This window comes from Geotrypetes seraphini, chromosome 4, assembly GCF_902459505.1.
Source record: "Geotrypetes seraphini chromosome 4, aGeoSer1.1, whole genome shotgun sequence".
Lineage (NCBI taxonomy): Eukaryota > Metazoa > Chordata > Amphibia > Gymnophiona > Dermophiidae > Geotrypetes > Geotrypetes seraphini.
Window position 1 is genome coordinate 63,429,967 of NC_047087.1, and position 24,217 is coordinate 63,454,183.

The 24,217-nt window shown below is 43.7% G+C and overlaps 1 protein-coding gene across 1 annotated transcript in view; it reads left to right on the top strand.

Moving 5' to 3' along the window:
* Positions 1–23,590, top strand: part of LOC117359683 (galanin receptor type 1-like) — a 58,245-nt gene extending 34,655 nt beyond the window's left edge. Inside the window, exon 3 of the mRNA XM_033942899.1 lies at positions 22,970–23,590. Within this exon, the coding sequence (XP_033798790.1) occupies positions 22,970–23,287 (318 nt within the window). The 3' untranslated portion in view covers positions 23,288–23,590. The remainder of the gene's footprint in view (positions 1–22,969) is intronic.
* The last annotated feature ends 627 nt before the right edge of the window (positions 23,591–24,217 follow it).

Here is a 24,217-nt window from a genome sequence, read left to right on the forward strand (position 1 = left end):
GTGGGAGGAGGGGAGTGGCTACAGTGATCCCTGCCTCCGCGTTCTAAAATGGAACGCGGCCACGGATCAGAAATCACAGCGGCAGGGATCACGAAATTTCAAGAGCGCATGCGCGCTCTAGGGTTTTATTATATAGGACTAATTTTTTAGCCCGTTACATTAACGGGTGCTAGAATAGATGTGTAGACTTAGTCATTTCTTTATTTCTTTTTCTTTCTTTCTTTCTGTCTCTCTCCCTGCCCCCTTTCTTTCTTTCTCTCTGTCTTTCTTTCTGTCTCTTTCCGTGGCCCCCTGTCTGTCTTTCTTTCTGTCGCTCTCCCTTCCCCAATCTGTCTTTCTTTCTTTGCCTCTCTCCCTTCCCCCAGTTTGTCTTTCTTTCTTTGCCTCTCTCTCCCTGTCTGTCTGTCTTTCTTTCTGTCTCTCTCCCTGGCCCCCTGTCTGCCTGTCTTTCTTTCTCTCTCCCTGTCCACTGTCTGTCTGTCTCTCTGACTGTCTGTCTTTCTTCGATGGCAGAAGATATTTCCCTGTCACAAGAAAGAAGAAATGCCTTGCATTATGGTTCAAGTCTGCTATATGATAGAACATCCCGTGTCTGCAGAAATGGATTTCTAGGCTTTCGTCATCCAGCAATGTGTGAGAGGCTTTCTCACTGACTTTGTGCCAGTCTATATATATGTCACTGGCAGGAGCCAAAAGCAGGGCTTTATTGGAAAGTATATACCATGATTCTTTTATGCTGTGTTCTGAGTTAAGGAAGTGTGTACTGGAAAGACCTGTGTTATGAAATAAAAGTGAATGATTTTAGAGACTTGCACAGAGAGGGTCATACATATTTCTTTTCAGCTCAAAGACCCAGCACTGATGCTACCTTGCTTCCATGACTTGAGCAGGTTCCAGTTGTGCACCACAGACTTTTTCTCTTTTGGATAAATATGTTTCAACTCTGTGATATGCAAATATCACAAACTACTGCAATGCTTCATCTTTTAGTGGCGGCGATCAAGACAGGCTGCCGGCATCGGCGCTTTCCCTCTGCGAGTCCCGCCTCTTTGTTTCAACTTCCTGTTTCCGCATAGGTGGGTCTTGCAGAGGGAAGAGCCTGTTGTCGGCAGCCTATCTTGATTGCCTCCATTGCCAAGTCGCCAAAGAGGGCCACAGAGAAGCACCCCTTACCTCCTTTAGCATCTGCCCTCCGCCGACAGCCGCCGCATCCTGCATGCGCCTCAAGCTGCCATGGCCTACATGCGCCGACAGCCGCGGTGGCGCCTCAAGCCGCCTTAACACTGTCACGCCAACCCGCCGCCAAGCTGTCTTTCCTTCTCTGCCGGCAGGGACTGCCGGGGCCTGGGTGCGGCGGGGAAGGGGGTCTTCCTGGCCGGGGCCGGACGAATCCCGGGCCTGCTCTCCTTCCCTTAAGTCCCGGCCCATCACTCTGTGCCATCTATCACATGCGCACTCTTCCCGCCACATCCCGACAGATCAGGGATCAGGGAACACGCGGCGAGAGTGCGCATGTACACGTAGCGTTTTATTATTATAGATGGAAAAGGTAATAGCTACACAGCAGGGGTATTTAAGAAAGTTTCAAGATGTTTGGGAGCCCTTAACAAATTATTGTAATGAGTAAATACCCTTTTTTTCCCCCTTTAGTGGTGCATGTCCAAGGAGGGGGGGGGGGGGAGGGGGAGGGGTTGATTCTGGTCTTTGTATAATTATAAGGAACTAGTGTTTAAGCCCGTTACATTAACGGGTGCTAGAGTACATGTCTGTCTGGGTTTTTTTTATTTGTCTCTCTCTCCTTGGATGCTGTCTGTCTGTCATTCTTTCTGTCTGTCTCTCCCTGGCCCCCTATCTGTCTATCTTTATTTCTAACTCTATCCTCTTCCCTCAATCCTGCATGTGCCCTTTTTCTTTCTCTTCCCCACTTCCTTCCAACGTCTGCTCCTGCTGTCCCTCTGACTTCCATTCAGTGTCTGTCTCCCTCTCTCTACCCCTTCTATCTACTGTTCACCCTCTGTCTTGCCCCTTCCATTCACTGCCCTCTCTTCTCTTTCCATCCAGTGTCCGCCCTCTCTCTCTCTCCATATGGCATCTTCTCCTCCTTCCTTTCCCCCTTCCTTTTCCCTTGGTCTGGCATACATTCCTCCTTCCCTCCATGCCCTGCCATCTCTTCTTCCTTCCAAGTCATTCTCTCCCCCTCTGCTCCCTTTCCTTCTTGAACTTCATCGGGCAGCAGCAGCAGCATTCATAATTCATTGCTGTTGCTGGCTTCAGGTCTTCCTCTCTGTCGGGTCGTCTTCCTGAAACAGAAAGTAGGCAGGACCCGCCAGAGAGGAAGGCCTGAAGCCAGCAACAGCAGCGAATTGTAAACGCTGCTGCTGCCCGAAGAAGCCAGGCCTTGAAAAACCCGAGCCAGACCGCTTCTCTTCCCTCCCAGCCCAACCCCCGCTGACTCGACTCCCTTACCCTGCGTCGCGGAAGCGTGAAGACTGAACGCCTGCAATCGGGGTGGCAAGGACGCGGCTCAGGAGACTGTAAGGTGTTGGCGTGCGGCGGCGCTCCACGAAGCCCTCCTCCCGGCAGCCACCGCCAGCACCAATCGGGACCAAGCTTGCCTGCGCTTCCTCCAGCGGTTGGTGAGTGAGGGCGGGAGGAGGGGAGTGGCTACAGTGATCCCTGCCTCCGCATTCTAAAATGGAACGTGGCCACGGATCAGAAATCACAGAGGCAGGGATCACGAAATTTCAAGAGCGTATGCACGCTCTAGGGTTTGATTATATAGGATGTTAAGAAAGAACTTATGTGATTTAAAAATTGATTTGGAATGGGAGGGAGGGAGATAATTTTTTTTAATGGATTATTGCAGAATATTAAGTGTTGTATTTAAGTTAAAATGTTATTATTTGTTGACACTTATTGTAAGTTTCAAAAATGAATAAAGATTTAAAAAAAAAGAACAGGATAATCCACATAAAAAGCCAAAAGGACCTAGTCTTCTAGGAGCACAGGACCCAATACGGTCTGCGTTTCGACAAAACGACTTCTTCAGGGGTCCCTGAAAGTCCTATGATGATAGATACATGGAAACGCTGATATGTGGAGAGCCGTAAGTGAGACGTTGCTTGAAGCCAAAGCAAACTGGTGATATATCCAGCTTCCACCATAACAGCCTGAGGTGCTGTTTGACTAGTTTTTATGAACTAGACCTAGAGGTACTCCCATGGCTGCATTGTCTAATTGTTTGCAATTATTTTCAGCATTCTGGAAGGGATTTTATTGTGCTTATGATGTTTGAGCTAACTTTTTGGCTCTCTCCAAACCCGAGGCTTTCTCCTCTGTTTATTTAAGATTACTAGTAGTGCCGTGAGTGGAGTTATAGTGGAGTTGTACAGTGTGTCATACATACTATACTTTAAAAAAAAAGAAAAATGTAAGGTATTTACTGTTGATCTATTAATATCTGAGCCACTTTTGGCCAAATAAGGGTACTGTCTGTTCAATCTTTACATAAATATAAAATATGGAAAAGGCATTATGTCACAATTTCATGCACCCTTACTTCAAAGCCAAATAGTTCCATTTTGTTACAGGTTATTATGCACTATTTTGTTTGACATACACAAAACTGTAAGGGCTCCTTTTACAAAGGTGCGCTAGCGTTTTTAGCGCACGCACTAGATTAGCGCAAGCTATAGCGTGCGCTACCCAAAAAACTACCGCCTGTTCAAGAGGAGGCGGTAGCAGCTAGCGCATGCGGCATTTTAGCGCGCGCTATTTCGCTTGTTGAGGCCTTAACGCACCTTTTTTTTTTTTTATTCAAAAGGTTTACAAAGGAGCCCTAAATATTAACATGAGATAACAATTTGTTTCATGTTAGTGTGTGGCTTATTTCTTTTTGTGCCCACAAAAACAACACTTCATGTGCTAGAGCAAAACAAACACAAACAAAACACAAAAATTCAAAACAAAAGTAAATGAAAATGTTTCCCTTGTATATCCCTATCCAATACAGATCAGTTGCTGAATGGATAATATCTAATGGGCCTAGAACCTCTTTTACTAAACTCTATTAGATCCTAACATGCACATTATACGGTGACGGGATAATCGCACACCAGACGCCAGCGCGCCGACAATCCAGCGCCGACAATTCGGCGGAAGACAGAAGTGCACGGGGGAAAAAATAATTTTTAAAGAGCTCCAACTGGGGGTTTGGGGTGGCAACCCCCTCACTTTATTGGTTAGTGTTCGCGCTTCCGTTGCGGGGGGGGGGGGGTTGTGGGGGTGAAACCCCCCACATTATAGAGAAAACGGAACTTTTCCCGAAAAAAATCTGAAAAAGTTCCGTTTTCGCTATAATGGAGGTTTCCAACCCCCCGAACCCCCTCCAATAGCAGCGCGAACACTAACCAATAAAGTGGGGGGTTGCCACCCCAAACCCCAAATGCCTTCGGAGCTCTTTAAAATTACTTTTTCCCCCGTGCGCTTCTGTCTTGCGCCGAATTGTCGGCGTTGGATTGTCAGCGCGCTGACGTCTTGCGTTCCACTGTCTATGAACCTATTATACAGGTTAAAATGACCTACTGCAGGACGTGCTCTAGTATCCTCCGCTAACCATGTGCTGCTATAAAATATATTTTTTCAGGGGGGTGTCAGGGCAGAGAGTTGGCATTAGTACACTATTATTTCCCCAGTGGTCACTGACCCCCTACCAACCCCTACAGATGTAATGAAATGGTTCATAGACAGTGGAGCGCAAGACGTCAGCGCGCTGACAATCCAGCGCTGACAATTCGGCACAAGACAGAAGCACGTAGGGGAAAAAGTAATTTTTAAAGAGCTCCAACGGGGGGTTAGGGGTGGTAACCCCCCCACTTTATTGGTTAGTGTTCGCGCTGCTGTTAGAAACCTCCATTATAGCGAAAACGGAACTTTTTCTGATTTTTTTCGGGAAAAGTTCCGTTTTCTCTATAATGTGGGGGGTTTCACCCCCAAACCCCCCGCAACGGCAGCGTGAACACTAACCAATAAAGTGGGGGGATTGCCACCCCAAACCCCCAGTCGGAGCTCTTTAAAAATTATTTTTCCCCCGCGCGCTTCTGTCTTCCGCCAAATTGTCGGCGTGGATTGTCGGTGCGCTGGTGTCTGGCACGCGATTATCCCTTCACCAATGAAACAGTACATTCCAGACTCTATGACAGCTTCAGATACTTTGGCTAATATCTGAGCAGCAAGCAGATCTCTGGAATAGCTTGGTGGTCAGTGCAGTGGACTGCAGAGAAGGGGACCCAGGCCCATATCTCACTCTAACTAGTACATTTATGGTGGAAAGTATGAGCCCTCTAAAATCCTACTTGTAACAGCCTTAGCCCAATAACCCAAACAAGAGTCACACAAATACTAACAAGCAGTCTGGGGAGGTAGGAGAATAAGCTTTTATATACACACAGTTAGGGGTCTAAAACAGACCCCTAACTGTGTGTATATAAAAGCTTATTCTCCTACCTCCCCAGACTGCTTGTTAGTATTTGTGTGACTCTTGTTTGGGTTATTGGGCTAAGGCTGTTACAAGTAGGATTTTAGAGGGCTCATACGCTCATACGCTCTAAGATCTCCCCTCACAGAAACCCGCTGCTTCCCCCCCCCCCCCCCACTCTCAGTTTCGTTTAGTGAGTCCAGAGTTCTGGATGACAGTCCTTCACATCTAGCCAGGAGCGCAGCTCATGCAACCCCCATCTCTGAGAAAGTTTTAAGAGGCAGCCTTCTTACTTATTCCTGTGTAAGCAAAAAACTTCAGTTTAGCAGGTTCTTACCTCAGTTGGGAATAAGTTACAGTTCTCTCTCCTGATCCTCCACGTCCTTCCTCCCCCTGGTTCTGATCCTGGCTCTTTCTTTTAAACTCTCCTCCTCTACTTCATGGTTTGGAATTTTTCTCCCCTCCTGAAGCTGTCCTTGCATTTCTTCCAGCTGGCCAGAAGGGGAAATGCTGAGGAGCCGAACTAACCCAAGGAAGGAGCAAGGTTTCATACCCTCTGTCACACTACTGTACTGACATATAGGTGACACCTGCAGGCATAAGGGCTATTGGGGAGGTATATAGTTGGGTATAGAACGTTATGCTTACAATGTAAGGGGGTTATGTTAAGATGTGAAGTTCACTGCAGTACAGTGCCCCCTAGGGGCCCCACTGCTCTGTTGGGATGTCTGTATGGCCAGTCTGCTAAAAATGCTGGCCCCTCCTACGTCCCAAAGGTTGTTTTATGTGAGTTTTTTATTTGGATGAAAGGTTTGTTGTTGTTTAAAAAAAAAAAAAAAAAAGTTCAAAAAGGACAGTAAGGACAAAGATAACTAGAAAATGGACATTTTTGAAAAAAGGAAGAAAAAAAAACCAACCCATCCAAAATCGGATTTAGAAATCATATTGACAATGCCTCTATATGGTCCTCCCTATGATATCTACTAAGATGTTTTATTATGTTGTGTTGACATTGTAAATAGCATTCTATGCCATAATTTGTACTGTTATTTGAATATTTTTACTGCTGAAAATATCCATTGCCTATGTGCAGATTGTTCTTGCTGTATACCATCTTGGGTGAATTTCTTTAAAAAGTGGTAGATCAATCCTAATCAATAAATAAATATTTTAAAATTGCTCCCATCACAGGTTAAAAAGACCAGCCCACAGATTTCTCAATAGCTGATACCATGGCTCCTTGTATTTTTAGATTTCTGCTCTTCCTGTGCAGTTTAGTAACTGGGCATTATTCAAGCATTCTTAGGAAAAATGCAGTGACTTAAAGAAGAATGACATCTAGCATATCAGAAGAATTATAATAACCCAACTAAGCAGAGATATTCATATGCGGCAGTAGTTGCTGTAGAAACCAGAGATCCTTATTTGACTGATGAAAAACAGAGCTCAAGTGCATGATTTACTGAGCACTCCAAGTTAATGGCTTATAGACTGCCAGAATTGATTAGCACAGAAAGAATCAAGATGGGGATCGTAGGAAGGATAAATTTCAAAGCCATTTCCACCAGTAAAACAGTGCTTTGCCCACAGAAATAGGGTTTTACAAAATTGTGCACCAGTTATGCATGTAAATGTTCAGAAAGTTTTGCAAATTCAGGTGTATGTGCATACATATGTACATACATAGTGGCAATGGGGCTCATAATCGAAAGAGAAAAACGTCCAAAAACCGGCCTAAGTCGGCACTTGGATGAACATTTCTCAAAAACGTCCAAGCACCAAAAATAAAAACAGGTTTTGGACGTATTTCTAAACGACCTAGGCCTTCATAGTGCCTCTCAAGGTCCAAAGCTAAACGGGGCGTTTCGGGAGGCATGTCGAGGGCGGGAGTTGGGCGGGACATGGGCTGGCTTAGACTTAGTCGTACAGCATGTATAACCAAAAGTTATACAGCCCAGGATCGACGGAACTTGGACATTGTGACTTAGACCATGTAAAACATACACCTGAATTTGCAAAACTTTCTGAACATTACATGCATAACTGGTGCACAATTTTGTAAAACATGGTCTAAGTCAGAAAAACCCACCTAAAGTCACCAGATAAGCACTGCAAACACATAAAACAGACCCCCACACACTACTCCAGTGATCACCAATAACCCCCCCACCCCCATAAAAATTTTATTCACAACTTTAAATTTCAGCCTCCAGACCATCATCACCTGGCCGCCTGGCATAGGAAAGCCTAGTCGTCCAGCCCAGAGGCAGCTTAAGTCGTCTTGGGGGTGGGTTAGGGACCCATAGAGAGGAGGACCCATGTCCATAAGCCCCTGTAATCACTGCATTGATACTTAAACATGTGCACTGCCCTACACACCCCCAAAACCCTTTTTTACTGGCATATAAGTGGCTCCTGCAGCCATAAGGGCTATTGGGGTGGCAGATAAGTGGGTCTAGGAGATTCTGTAGGTGGTTTGGAGGATCACCGTCACCTATAAGGGAGCTGTAGGGAGGAGAAGCCATGGCACCCTTTTTGTGAAGTTCGCAGCAGTGCCCTGTAAGGTACCCCACTATTTAGGTGGCATGTCTGGGTGTTCAATCCATCACTTTGCAGACCCCTCCCACGTCCAACAAGGCTTGTTCTAGGCGTTTTGGACTTGGACGGAAAGTTGGACGGATATGTGGTATAAAGATGGACGATTTAGCGGCTTGGACGATCAGATCGGCAGGACGTATAATTAGACGATTTTCAAAAGTAAAAAAAAGTTGGACGTCTTTAACTTTGGACGACTTGCGAGATGGACGTAAACGGACTTAGACGTCCCCTTCGATTAAGTCCCTCCACACGCCTATGCCGTCACCATGCTGGCTGAAAATCAGCCCTTATGTTTTCATAAGAACATAAAAATAGCCTTTCTGAATCAGACTAATGGTCCATGTAGCCCAGCATCCCGTCTTCAAGGAGACAATTTCAAGACACAAGGACCTGGTAACAACACAAATAGTAGCAGCATTCCATGCCATTGATCTAGGGCAAGCAGTGGCTTCTCCCATATCTGTCTCAACAGTAGACTGTTGATATTTCCTCCAAGAACTTGTCTAAACCTTTTTTAAATCCAGTTACATTAACCGCTCTTACCACATTCCAGAGCTTACTATTCTCTGAGTGAAAAAATATTTCCTCCTATTGATTTTAAAAGAATTACTCTGTAACTTCATCAAGTGTCCCCTAGTCTTTGTAAATCTTGATGCAGTAAAAAATGGATCCACTTGTACCCATTCTATATCACTCACGATGTTATATTTATTTTGAATGACTCATTTTCTTCTGTTTTGCTTTGATGGACAATTAGAATTGGAACCTCTAACACATGTGCTTGATCTAATCAAACTGATGATTCCAAACATTTTCAAGAAAAAAAATATTTCCTATTATAATTAAAAATTTTAATGGGCTAGTTACTAATATTTAAGAGGGGTGGTACAATATAGCATTTTACAGCATAGAAATGTACTTCATGAGTCACTACCCTGTAGTAACTTAGTGGCAAAGGTTAGCAGCTAACATAAGAACATAAGAACTGCTGCTGCTGGGTCAGACCAGTGGTCCATCTCGCTCAGCAGTCTGCTCATGTGACAGCCCTTAGATCAAAGAACAGTGCTATAAATGAGTCCAGCCTCACCTGCGTGTGTGTCCTCTGTGCCTGCTGTGTCCTCTGTGTCTGCCTGGCTGTGTGTCCTCTGTACCTGCTGTGTCCTCTGTGTCTGCCTGGCTGTGTGTCCTCTGTACCTGCTGTGTCCTCTGTGTCTGCCTGGCTGTGTGTCCTCTGCGCCTGCTGACTCCTCTGTGTCTGCCTGGATGTGTGTCCTCTGTACCTGCTGTGTCCTCTGTGTCTGCCTGGTTGTGTGTCCTCTGCGCCTGCTGTGGTCTCCATCTGCTCTCCTTTAGCAGTGGCTCGTCCCTTCTCAAGGCCCTTCGCAAAAGCGCTCTCGCTAATGCGAGCACCTTTAACGCTTGCCTTCGGTGTGTGCTGAATTGCTGCGCAAAATTGGCCCCTCCCCCTTTAAAGGGGAGCTTCGGTGGTCAACGTCGGGGGGTGGATGGAGCTAACTCTCGCCAATTCCCCTCTTAGTCTCCTGCCTCAATTTCTCTCTCCTGTGCTTTTCCCCCTTTAGCTTCTCTCTCCCTCTGCCTCACTCTGCAACTGCTTCTCCTCTCCTGCTTGCCTGCTCTGATCAACTCCGCGCCGTTGGCCCCTCCCCTTGTAAGGGGGAGCTTCAGTGGTCAATGTCGGGATTGGGAGAAGCTAACTCTCGCCAATTCCCCTCTTAGTCTCCTTCCTCAACTTCTCTTTCCTGTGCTTTTCCCCCCTTTAGCTGCTTCTCCTCTCCTGCATGCCTGCTCCGATCAACTCCATGCCGTTGGCCCCTCCCCTTTTAAGGGGGAGCTTCAGTGGTCGACGTCGGGGGTGGGTGGAGCTAACTCTCACCAATTCCCCTCTTAGTCTCCTGCCTCAACTTCTCTCTCCTGTGCTTTTCCCCCCTTTAGCTTCTCTCTCCCTCTACCTCTCTCTGCAACTGCTTCTCCTCTCCTGCTTGCCTGCATTAAATGTTATTTTGCATTGCTGATTCCTGGCCACAGCAATACAAGCACAGTAAACCTTTCAAATATGACCTACTATATTTAAAAGACCATTGCTTTAAAAATACCTAAAACTCTCTTCTGTCCCCCATCCAACACACTCATCCAATATACAACCAATACAATCCTCATCTTCCCTTCCATCCAATATATACCCTTACCCCAATCCCCCCTAGTATCCAATACATACTTCTCCCCTTCCCTCAATGTAGCACCTACCAAGAGAGTCCAAAGGGAAAAGGAGGGATCTGTAACCTCCTTAGATTTTATAGCTAATCCAGGATTTAGATGTGATGAATAAATAAATAGGGCTCAGACTGCCAAATAAATGCACACTATTTAGCCTTATTTACTCTGGCCCTGATTCTATAAAGTCTGCCTAAAGTTAGGCACCGATATTGGCACTTAATTTAATTGAGCAATAGGTATGAATCGGTGCTGATATTGGCATTCGACACCTCACAATCAGCTTTAATTGAACTTGGCACCTAACTCGAAATCCTCAATGCTATAAAAAGTAGGCACCTAGCCCATAGCACTTATACTAAAAGTTGGCGTGGTCAGTGGGTGGATTATGGGCATATTTTCAAGTTAGGCATCTCTTTGTAAATCAGGTGCCATTAGGCTCTTATATTGGTGCCTAACTTTAGGCATAGAAAACCCTGGCATAACTTGTGGATGCCTAAATGTTAGGATGCTGAGCACTCCCTAAGCACGCTGAGGTGACGCTAAGCATGATTCTACAATGGGTGCCCACATTTTATAGAATCGGTGCCGATATTGGTGCCTACTTTAGACGGACTTTATAGAATCCGGGCCTCTGTGTTTTTATGACATTTTAATGTTCTCAGAAGTCTCTCGTGAGGGATTTTATCAGTGTCAAACGGCTCACCTATATCTACATTTGTTTACACTTTCAAAAAAAAAATCTAAGAAATTGGCAAAGCAGCTTGCCTGTGCTAAACCCCGGTTTGATTAATTCCCATTAAGCCTTGTCTATCTGTGTGATCAGCAAAAATTCATACATTTACCTCTGAATCTTCCTCCCCCACCAGGCGATCACGTATTTCTCAACTCCATTCCCCCATCTATCCAGTACCTTTTAGAACCATCAGTTGTTTGCCAACAGTGAATCCTGAGGTCAGCCCCATTGAGACCATTCCTCTGCCACGTCTGCCTAAAGAAGTGGCATCATAGGAAGCTGATATGACAGAGGAAAGGACCTAAAAGGGCTGACCTGGAACGCGCTTCCCGGAGAGGTGATAGGACAGAGTACAATTCTGGGGTTCAAAAAGGGACTGGATGACTTCCTGGAAGCGAAGGGGATAACAGGGTACAGATAGAGGTTTACCTTACAGGACATTGAGCGAATAGGGTATGGATATTTTAGGTTAGGTAGGGAACACTTTCAGGTCATGGACCTGGGGGGCCGCCGCGGGAGCGGATTGCCGGGCACGATGGACCCCTGGTCTGACCCGGCAGAGGCAACGCTTATGTTCTTATTATGTTCTTATGACCTCGCGCTTCCTGTTCACAGCGGTGCTCCTGCCGGCTAGTCATCACCACTTTGGGAAGGCCGCGGGGAGGGGAGGAATGGAGATGCTGGAAAGTGAACGGGAGAGGGCAATGTTTGTAAGTACAGTTTAAACTGAAAAGTTAGTGGAAACTATGTTGAGTGTCCAAAATAGAAAAATCCTGAGCTAGACAAATAAAATGGAGCACTCAATGTTTTCATATAATGTGAAATAAAACAGAGGGAAAAAGGACCTCAAAAAACCCCTGGACTAAAATCATAAAGACCAGTGATGAAAACCAACCCCAGTTGGTTAAGATCTTTATGATTTTAGTCCAGGGGTTTTTTGAGGTCTTTTTTTCCTCTGTTTTATCTCACATTATATGAAAACATTGAGTGCTCCATTTTATTTGTCTATGTAAGTACAGTTTGACATAAGTCGGATGTTCGTAACCCGGGGACTGCCTGTATTTTCAAATAAAACTGAAAATTTTTAAATTTAAATATTTTTTAAAATTAAACATTCTAAGACATTTTATAACAGACAATTCCACCTAATGAGAAACAAAATTATCTTACCTTCCTGAATTTTTGGGCAGTGCTCGCATGTGAAGTGAGGTGCCCAAGGTTTGTGTTGATCCCCAATAGGCATGCTGAAATATGCCTTGTAGGCACTGTCAGTGTTCCCTCTAAGCGGGCGGGTGTTGTGAGCAAACTTTTTTCACTGTGAGCTAAAAATATCGGGCGCCAGCAAGTTATGAGCCAAATAAATATGTTGCTTTCTACCACAGAACTTCCTTACGTTTGTATGGAATCTATCCCCTTTCAACTTTAGAGAGTGCCCTCTCGTTCTCCCTGCCTTAGCTACTAAGTCTATTCCCTTCAGTACCTTGAATGTTTCTATCATGTCCCCTCTCAATCTCCTCTGCTCAAGGGAGAAGAGGCCCAGTTTCTCTAATCTTTCGCTGTACGGCAACTCCTCCAGCCCCTTAACCATTTTAGTTGCTCTTCTCTGGATCCTTTCGAGTAGTACCGTGTCCTTCTTAAAGTACCAGTGCTGGACGCAGTACTCCAGGTGAGGGCATACCATGGCCCGGTACAGCAGCATGATAACCTTCTCTGTCTCTTCAGTCCAGCATCTGCCCCTTCCATTCACTGTCTGTCTTTCCCTGCCATCTCTCCTCCTGCCCCCCCCACCCCACCCCCCAATTTGGTCTAGCATCCATCATCTTCCTTCTGTTCCCCTCATGGTCTGGCATCTCTATCCTTCCCTCCCCCCTGTGGTTTTTAGCATATCTCTCTTCTCATTTCCTCCACTCAGATCTGATCATTCTCTGCTCTCTCTTCCCTTTTCTTCTCTGGTCTTCCTTCTCTATTTTCTGCCTCCATCTAAATTAAATTCTTTCTTACTATTTAGTCCCGTTTCCCTCTTTTCACTGTGTCTACACACAGCTTGTCACCCCTTTCCCTCACCCCTCCATTATCTTACTATTTTCTTCCCCCTTTATTTATCTCCTCCTTTCATCCAGTATGTGTTCTTTCCCCACTTCCATTCAGCATCTGCTCTCCCTTCTCAACTGACATCCATCTGCCTTCTGCTCTCTCTCCCTTCTTCTCACTTCCATCATCTGTCCCCTTCTCTCTCTCTCTCATCTCCTCCATTCCATCATCTGCCCCTTCTCTCTCTCTCCCCCCCCCCAACTTCCATCATCTGCCCCCCTTCCCCTCACCTTTGTGGGTCACTTTCTGTCCCCTGAGGGTGGCTCATGTCACAGGGGAAGCTTTGGCCGAGCAGAACCGCTTGATTGACAGTGGAACTTACTTGATTGATGTCGATGCTGGGGCCCGTTGCCGTTTGAAGGAAAAAAAAAAAGGTGGAAAAAAGGAACCTGTAAAGGCGAGAGGAAGGGAAACCTCCAGGACAGCTGCTTTTTGCCCTCCTTCAGCGGCCCAAGAGTTCAGACCAGCAGCGGCAGCTCTGTATGCTTTTAACTTCGGCACAGAGCTGCCCCTAATCAATAGTTTAGCGCGGTTTCATGAGGCAGCCTCGGGGCCTTTGATAGCCGGCCCGCTTCGATGATGCGATGTGGGCCGGCCTAGCAAAGGCCCCGAGGCTGCCTTATGAAACCGCGCTAAACTATTGATTAGGGGCAGCTCTGTGCCGAAGTTAAAAGCATACACAGCTGCCGCTGCTGGTCTGGAGGTGCGGAGACAAGGCAGGAGGCAAACGCGGTGGAAGGCAGGAGTCCCGGCGAAGGCAGGAGTCCCGGCACAGCGACTGCAACAGGAAGTTGCAAGTCAGCTGACGCCAGCCTTTCGTTGCGGCGGGGACCGAATCCTTCGCGGACCGGCAAGATTTTGTTTGCGGACCGGCGGTTGAAGAACTGTGCTCTACACTGTGTGCGCTGTGACGAGAAACTTGTGCGCTGCGAGGTAATATTTTGTGCGTGAGCGCACCCCAGCGCAGCTTAGCGGGAACACTGCCCTATGGAGTGCTTTGTTCCTCTTGTCTTTATAAACTGACCGAATACATAGCAAAATTCATCTGCTGGATGTTTGCGCCTTAGTAAAAGGGCTCCTAAGTTTACTCAGCTTGGAATCAATCTGAAATGTTCTGCAAAAAATGTACATTTCGAAATGTCCTACAAAGTTGAGAGGAATGATAGCCATTTTCTATACTTTTGAGGCATAGGCAATTAAGAAATAACACTTATTACCCAGCAACAAAAAATAAATAAAATTTTGTTTCATATCTATTGATTGCAAAACCACAGCTAATTTAAAATGTAGTTATAGACTGGAAACTGATGCATTAACAAAAAATAATAATTTATGTCTGCATAACATGCTCTCATTAAAAAAAAAAAGATCCTAAAGTGCTTTATAGTTGCAGTACTTCAAAGCTAATGAAAATCAAGTTTAGGGCTCCTTTTACTAAGGTGCGCTAGCGTTTTTAGCGCACGCAGGAAATTACCGCACGCTACACCATGCACTACGCTTCTAGAACTAACGCCAGCTCAATGCTGGCGTTAAGGTCTAGCGCACACGGCAATGTAGCGCGCGCTATTCCGTACATTAAAGCCCTAGTGCACCATTGTAAAAGGAGCCCGTAGTGTCTGGTTTAGTGCTGTTTCCTAAAGGTCAAACAAAGGAAAGGATAATATTACAGCTGAGAAACTAAAGCTAAATATACTTTAAAACAGGGGTGTCCAACCTGAGGCCCGAGGACCACATGTGGCCCCGTGAAGTATTTTGTGCGGCCCTGGTCAAGGGCAATGCAGTGTTTTCCTCTGCTGCCGTCTTGCCGGCTCCCTCCTCTGTCTTGCTGCAGCATTTTTGGGCCAATGCAGCTCAGGGAAGCAAAAAGGTTGGACACCCCTGCTTTAAAATATCCTGAATTTTTCCATTGGTCAACTTTATTGATTATGGAGGTTAAAAAAAAAGGGCAATAAAGCTCAAAGCCCTGTGGAGTTAGTCTGAGACCCTTCCGAGGTGGGTGAGGCAGACGAGCACCTCGGGCTCCATGCTCAGGAATACCAGAGCATCTTGTCAGGATATGAAGTAAAGAGTTTTATGGCACTGCAAGAGTAGGGCAACTTTGTTAGGATGGCCACATCATTGGGCCACCCTGCAGTCGGTTGGCCAAGGCAACACAAAGCACCTGATTCTACAAATGGTGCAGAGCAGCTAGGCGCCACTCGACAGTTGTCAATCAACCACTAGGTGCCTTTTGTAGCATCATGCCCAGCAGCGACTAACTCAACACAGGCGCTGATGGACATCATTGGGCCAGGGTTCTCTTGGCCCAATTTACCGGCACCTAACATCGATACCTACAGCACCTCAGGCAATCCATGCCCAAACTCCACCCCTAACCATGCTACTTTTCAGGTAGGCGCCAGTAGGTGCCTCCGGGTAAATGCCTACATGGCGCCTTCCGAGTAAGGCACCTATTCAAAAATTAATTTAAAAAAATTTCTGGTTTTATGGAGTTGTTCAATTTATAGCACTGATTGAGCCAATTGAAAAATTGTTAGGTACCTTGGTCGGCCAGGTGTGCAGATCAAAGTGCCTAATGGTAGGCACTTTTTAGAGAATCAGGGCCAAACTGTATTTTTACACAGATCACTTAACCTCCCAATATTCAAACTAATTTTTAAGCTTCGAGGGACTGTACTCATGATTGTTTGTTTTTGGGTGGTACTGGTAGTACTGTCAGATTAATGTGTGGTTAGAACCCCACAGAGAGAACTGTAAAATATCAGTTTATAAATATAATAAAATATTTGAGCATGTAATTTTGCAGTGGTGTAGCAGAGTTAGAAAGTTGAGGTTTGATGAGATCGTTGTCAAACAGCATATCAGAAGATGCAGCTTGCATTCTAATTAAGCAATTATCTTTTCTACAGACTACACCCATATGCACTCCAGAATTAAGCGTGATCTATTTCATTAGTTTTGGCTGATAAGCATCAAGCGCTGCTCAGCTCTCATTCCCATACGTGAGTTCTCAAAAAGTAATTATATTCCAGGTTCCACCGTGTCATTACCAACGCTTTTTTTTCCCCCAGAAAAAAAGTTCCAGAAATCAGATACAGGGTCATCTTTTAGAGAGTGGGGGAAAAGGAACTAGGGAAACCATCGCCCATATACTACACAGCATGAGCCTCTCCCTTGCCATCCTTCCACTGTCAAAACATGAAGCGTGATATTCAAGGGGTTTTAACCAGGCAGGAGAAGCTCCTGTCTGGTGTAACCCTGTTGAGCTGGCTGGCCGCTGAGTATCTCTACTAACTGACCCTTTCTTAGGTAGCAAGGCTACAGGCGGTCCAGGGGTGGAATTTAGGCAGAGCCACAATTTAACCAGTTAAGGGGCAATGTTAGGAAATTCTACTTTACGGAGAGGGTGGTGGATGCCTGGAATGCGCTCCCGAGAGAGGTGGTGGAGAGTAAAACTGTGACTGAGTTCAAAGAAGCGTGGGATGAACACAGAAGATTTAGAATCAGAAAATAATATTAAATATTGAACTAGGCCAGTTACTGGGTAGACTTGCACGGTCTGTGTCTGTGTATGGCCGTTTGGAGGAGGATGGGCAGGGGAGGGCTTCAATGGCTGGGAGGGTGTAGATGGGCTGGAGTAAGTCTTAACAGAGATTTCGGCAGTTGGAACCCAAGCACAGTACCGGGTAAAGCTTTGGATTCTTGCCCAGAAATAGCTAAGAAGAAAAAATAAAAAAAAAATAAAAAATTTAAATTGAATCAGGTTGGGCAGAATGGATGGACCATTCGGGTCTTTATCTGCCGTCATCTACTATGTTACTATGTAGTTTGGTCAGCTAACCAGCTAAGTGGGCACACCAAATTAATCAGATACCAGTCTCAATATCAGCCGGTACCTGGTTAGCTTCTTGGTCAGCGTTATTTCAGCCCATAGCTGTGAGCGGCTTACAAGTCACTTACTTCCACAGGCTGAAAATTACACCTGAGAAAAGCACTGAGGAGAGGGAAAGTTAAGAGAGAGAGGTGTCATTAGTTCTTCTCTACTCACCCCCCTCCATTTCCCACGAGTGCTATTCTCTTATTTCTCTCCCTCACCTGATGGTGTTTTATTTTCAGATTCATATTCAGGAAAGCATGCTGGCATGACAAAATGTGTATGTGCTTCCAAACTAATCACAAAAAACACTTTCACCAAAAGGAAAAATTGAAGGTATAGTAAACAAAGGACACAAGCAGAGACCAGTCTTAACAGAGGAAAAAGCCTCAGACAGGGGCCCACCCACCTCCACAATGGTGGAATAACGGTGTTCAGGCGATCACTTCACTGGCATAAAACCTCCTACTGTAAAGGTCATAGCAATGTGTCAAAAGATTGCTTTCAGAATTGAGTGATGCAGAAGAAGATAATAATAACTTAACTTTCTCCTTAAGGATCGGAACACCAACGATGGCCAGCGTTTCACTGTCAAGCTGCCTCAGGGTGTAAACAAGTCCGATCACACTCTCATACAGACGCCACTCGCGTCTCAAAAGATCCAAAATATCCGAGTTTTTGTGCTTCCAAACTAATACATGTGGAGTAATTTTAGATAGCTTAGGCAAGTCCTATATGCCGAGAAATGGGGGCCACTGAAAAGGACGTTGATATTTTATAAAGCTAAGAGCTGCACCGTTTATAAACCCCCTCTTTTACTAAGGCATGATTGCTGATTTAGCGCACGCTAAATACCAATGCGCCCATTATATTCTATGGACGCGTTAGCATTTAGCGCATGCTAAATCGGCTAGCGTGCCTTAGTAAAAGACCCCCAAAATTAGGGGTATCTCTGCCCCTTACCCCTCCTCCCCCCCATACATACAAAGTACGTAGATACTGTCTCAATATTAGAAAATAAGAGTTGCCAATACTGGATCAGACCAAAGGCAACAGTGACCAATCCAAGCAAAATCCCAAAAAGAAGCAAGATTCCTTGTTGCATATTCCCAAGGACACGATGATTTTCCTCAGGTCTACCTAACAATGTTGTATGGACTTTACCTTCAGGAATTTCCCCAAACCTTTTTTAAAATAGAGCCATATTAAGTGCTTTCTTCACATCCTCCAGCAATGCATTCCAGAGCTTCTCATATGCACTGTGTGAAAAAAAAAAATTCTTCTCTTTGTCTTAAATATACTTCTGTGTAACTTCATGGCAGGCCCCCTAGTCTTTGTAGTAAACCATCAATTTGTGGTTACCATTCCACTCCATTCAGGATTTTTTAGAATTCTATCATATATCCCCTATTCCTTGCCTAATAATTCCTAACATTCTGTTTGCCTTTGGCTACTGCCAAAAACTGAACAGAAGATTTCAACGTATTTCACATGATGGCACTTGAATCTTTTTCCTCAGTAATGAATCCTAATGTGGAATTGTGCAGACAGTCTGGCCAAGGCTTTTTCCCTAAGATTCCTTAAGCTACATGCAGCCTTACCGGCACCCAGTAGTCCCAAAGGTTCACACGAGATCAGCACTTCTCAAAATTCTTTAGATGTCTCAGTAAACCTTTGACATTCCATCTTTGAATGCCCTTTCATTAGCTTTAGTCCACCTAATACCAAATTTCTGTTCACTTGACATCCCACCAGCATTTTGGTTAAGATCTCTGACTCAGGGGCTCTTACCATTTGTTCTGTTTATCATCACATACAGCCTATCTCTAGGAAAGAGCTCATTGGACTGGAAGAAGACAGTTGTCTGCCCTCTTCTTAAAAAACCCACTTTAGATTCATCACTCCAGCAAATTACTGCCCACTCTCTAACCTCAACTTTCTTTCAAAATTACTCAAAATACTGGCCCTCCACACATTGAACAGTCTTTGATTCTCCACCCCACTCAAGCAAATTACACCCATCCCCACAGCACAGAAACTGTTTTTACTGCACTCCTGAGTGAACTCCACTCCACCCTAGACTCTGGTAAAATCTCACTTATTGTACCATTAGACCTTTCAGACACTTTTTGTCATCGATACCACTAACTTATGAAGCTATAATTTGTGGTACTTTATTACATGTTAAACCTTCTTTGGATCGACATAAAAGCTGGCTTTTCTTAATAATGACGGGAATAGCCATCCAGATGATTACATGTAACTGAAAGAGTTATGATCGACTGAATTACACTTTCTGGTGGGCAAACTTATGTTCCAGTTAGAAGTATGAAAGAATGAACGCAGAATGTTTGGGATATAGTAACGAATTTAAAATGATGTGGAGCCCATTGACTGCATTCATTGAGTAACTGTTTCCAAGATCCTTGGTGGTCGCATCGAGTGTTGTAAACTTCAGCTGAGGAAACCCCCTAAGGATAAAACATGTCGGCGTACTTATCCCTTATCATTTACCACCTAAGTTAAGTATGAGCACAGTAGTCACATTAATCAATCTGCTAAGTTGAAGGCGTAACACATTGTATTTAGTGTAAGTAAACAGAGTTGTTAAAAATGACCCGGTGAAGACTGGATGCATAAAGCCAGCTGTTATGAAAGACTCTTGAACATCTGGTGGCATTTCTGAGGGTCTGAAGATTATTATATAAACAAGAAATTGAGGGTAATTAAGGGGTGGTTTAAGGTTCATCACCTCCGAATATTGGTTTGATATATACCCTCTTTCATACTCGCATTATATATTTGAAGTGCAAGACGTCAATAAATTTATTGTATGGCACTGTTAACATTTGAAAATTAATAAAGATTTAAAAAAAAAAAAATTCTCACTTACTGTACTATTAGACCTTTCAGCCGCTTTTGACCTAGTGAATCATCAGCTGTTATTATCAAGGCTGGCTGATATTGGAATCTCAGGTACTGTGTGGGCCTGGTTTTCATCTTTAATAACTGGATGTTCTTTCTCAGTTTTTCATCAATCAACTGTTTCATCTAGTCATAATCTCATATGCAGTGTTCCACAAGGTTCTACACCTCAAAGATCCAAAAGAAATAACTAAATACATTATTTTCTTTTTTTTTCCACATAAATAAACAATTTGGATGTTATCCAATAAATAACACAATGAAACAAGAGGTAGAAAAACAAGAAAAACTGTAAAGGTGACCTGTGGTGCTCAATAATTTCTTTATTGCATCGATTAAGACTTGACACGTACATGTTTCGGCCACAATGGCCTTCAGGAGTCTGGATCTTGAACTTATAAAAGGAATTAAATAATGTCACCTATATTAAAAGCCTTTATATTATTATTCTTGAAATAAGACAAAAATGATAAAGCTCCAACTTATCTTTCAGGTTGCCTGGGACCAGCCCCACAGTTATTTAATTCCTTTTATAAGCTCAAGATTCAGACTCCTGAAGCAGGCCATTGTGGCTGAAACACATACGTGTCAATGCAATAAAGACATTGAACACCACAGGTCACCTTTACTGTTTTTCCTATCCAATAAATAACATTATAAATGCACACCTGCAGAGATCAAAGGATTATTTGGTGTGGCAGGACTTGGTAAGGTCTTAGAACCCTGGTTCTCTTCATACTTAGAGGAATCAAGCAGCACTGTGGGGTCTACAGGTAAGTCTGCAGCTCTGTGGGAGTGACAAAGATGAATTTTCAGGTTGGTGGATTAGACCATCCTCTCCTTTACCTTATGTAGACAAAAATCAAATTATCAGCTTGGCAGAGCAGAATGACAGGGAGGTTAGGCAGGGGGTTGGGAGCAATGACCCCAGTCTCAGGCTTCCTAGATGTAAGGAACAGTGGTTTTGGAATGGGCTGACTCTAACCACAGATAGGGCAACTGGTGCCAGCATTTCACAAAAAGACAGCGATGTAGTGGGCATGGTCTCCATAAACAGACATATATCTTGAAATTCTATAAAAAGTGTGTGTGCCCAATTTGTGTGTATAATTTGAATAACAAGCCAATTTGTGGCAATAATTGGGATCTTAAACCCCCTCCCCCCTTTTACAAAGAAATACAGCAATAGCACTGAAGCCCACTAATTCAGTGTGATTACCGCAGGCTGCCATTGTAATTGGCTTCATAAATGGTGGCTTAATCTAATCTAATCTAATCCTTAGGCTTAATGAGCAATTATTTGTGCTAATTAGTTTTAATTAAAATTTACGCATGTAAATTTAGGCATGGGATCCATACTAAATTGTAAGCATGAGTCAGAAAGGGTCATGGGCAGATCAAGGGTGTTCCTTGGATTTATGCACATAGTTATAGAATATGTTGGATCTGCACCTAATTTAGTTCTGTTCTATCAACCGCACCTAACTTTATGCACCATTCATACAGTAGCATTGAGCATTTTTTGACACTGATTTTTTTTTAAGCACCATATTTAGAATTTAGTCCATAGTCCACAAACATATGTTTCACAGTCTACAAGGATTTGAAACAATGTATATGAAAATTCCTGCAAATCCAATAATCTATTTTACTCATTTACCCTTTACTTCCAAAAGATAGAAAAGTATGTATATTTAACAGTAAATGCACAACAAGTTAAGGTTACCATATATAGTATTTTCTGCTTTCTCTCTGTAGTGAAGGCCCATTTTTGATAGGTTGTAAAGAGAGGAACTGAAATGTCCAGGTCAAGATGTACACAATTTCTCTTGTATTTTATAAAGGCTCTGCAAAATGCGGAGCCTCTGATAAAATATTGTGGCCCCCTTTTATCAAGCTGTGTAAAGGTTTTTTTATTGCAGACCGCTGAGGTAAAAGCTACGACATTCACAGAATTACTATGAGCGTGGTCTGCGATTTAAAAAAAAACCCTTATGCAGCTTGATAAAAGGGGTCTGTATGAGGACCTGCAGGACTGCTTGTGTATTTGCCAGCACATCCAGCAAGAACAGTGATTATAAAGAACTGCACATGGAGAAAAAAAGAAACACCATTTTGCCTTTATTTGGCAGCTTCCCCCCTATTGGTAGTAGCACAAGGCTACCGCTATGAGTGATGGGTGTCATTCTGAAACCAGGCCCAGATGAAGCAGGATTGGCTGGGGATGGCTCCTGCTCCCACTAGACTACCAGGTACTCCTGATAAGAGCCAAGGTGGAATTACAGAGTGGAAGATGCTTGCTAACGGGGTCCTTGCTTTCAGAGGAGCTGCAGATCGGGTGGGGGGGGGGGCTTTATGGTTGATGCTAAATTGTGAAAGAGCTTCTTTTGATGTTAGGGAAGGTTCTGGGAGGTTGTCTTGATGTCAGGGGTAAGTGGCCATTGAGCTGTGCACATACTTCTTCAGGCTAGCAGTTCTGTGTGTGCCTCAGGCAGGTTTAAAGGCCAACATCCTAAATTTTTGCCCAATACTTGCATTCCCCTTGTAAAATGACTATATTTTTTACCTAAACCAAACCTCTTTGCATTCTGGATTTAGTGTAGATCTCTAACTGTAAATAGTGGCTTACTAAAATTACTATTTGCACATATAGTCAATCTATTCATAAGTGGTGTTGCTTCTAAAATAAGGCCCATACGAGGGAGTGATGAAAAGTTCTCAGCCCAACCAAGAAGTGAATGACGTGGATATGGTTCAATCAATGATTTGAAACAATGTCAAAACACAGAATTTTGTTTCTGCAAATTGGCACGTAATGAAATAAGATGACACTCTTTTAAGCTACAGTTACAAAATAATGCTCAGAATTTAGGAAGTTGGTTGGTTAAGCTAAGAATTTTTCAGCAGCCCCTCATAGTGTCATAAAATGGTACCATGTGCCTCCGAAGTAAGGAAGAATATCCAAACATGAATACATATAATTTCGTTCTGAACAGCGCTACTAATCTCTCATATGTATATCTGTGTTTCTTTCCAGACGGCGCAGACGGTGCTTCTCGTGATTGCTGTATTCTTGATTTCTTGGATGCCTCACCATATCATCACTCTCTGGGTTGTGTTTGGGACATTTCCTTTGAACGATGCCTCTTTTGCTTTTCGCATCATCTCCCATTGCTTGTCCTATGGAAACTCCTGCATTAATCCCATCATTTATGCTTTTCTCTCTGAGAACTTCCGCAAAGCTTGCCGGCAAGTATTCACTTGTAAACTGTTCCTGCAGCCAGCCCCAGAGGAAAAAGTGGTAAGAATCCGCATGGAGAATTTCTCAACAACGCACTCAACAACAAATGTGTGAAGGATTTGATGGTCTTTTTTGTAATGGTTCAGGCTCTCTAGCAGAGGCAATGACCATGCGAATATAACTGTGGCAGAAGGTACTTCAAGGACCATTCATGTTTGATGAATTGATGAAGATTGTCTTTTTAAGGCCATAAATTGTTCCTCAATAGACCAAGATGAACAGCCTACACATCAGTCTAGCTTTGGTATGCAGTCACCACATTTTTGCAATCAAACTCTCATAGGTTACACCTTATTGGAATAAGTATTGATGGGCATACAAAAACCCTGCTTTGTTTGAGATAAATGCAACATCAGGGTGCATTTTAAGGATTTATGGGGTAATTTTTATAAAGACCCCATGGGTGAAAAGTACACATGTGCTTTTCACTCTAAGACACTGACAGATTTTCCAAAAGTACCTACACAGATTTATACCTACTAATTTGTTGGAATGCTTTTTCAAATGAAAAACATGTATATACTTTTTTAAAAAAATGCAAAAATATGCACATGGTTGAAAATCCTGCTTCCAGGTATGCCTCCCACCATCACAGTATGCCAAGAAATAGCACCATGTGCCTACTTTTACCCATGTACATGGCCAATTGTATGAAAGGCCACAGAACGGACTTTTAAAAATGCCCTGTTGAGGGAAAATTTTATAAATGGTATCTATGTGGAATGTCTCTAAAGTTGCCTTTATAAAACAGGATCCCAGATAATGAGGGTTGCAATTAGATGATTATTATACAGTATTTGGGGTGGGTCCTATGGATGTGATGGTATAATTAGTATAATAATAATTGTTGTACAATGAGATGTTATTAAGTTTGTAACTTGTTATATGAGCTGTTTTTAGAATTGTAAACTGCTATAGCACTTCGGTTTTTAGCGGTATCGTATTAAGTATTAAAATCAAAATGTGTGTAAACCCCAAAGCACA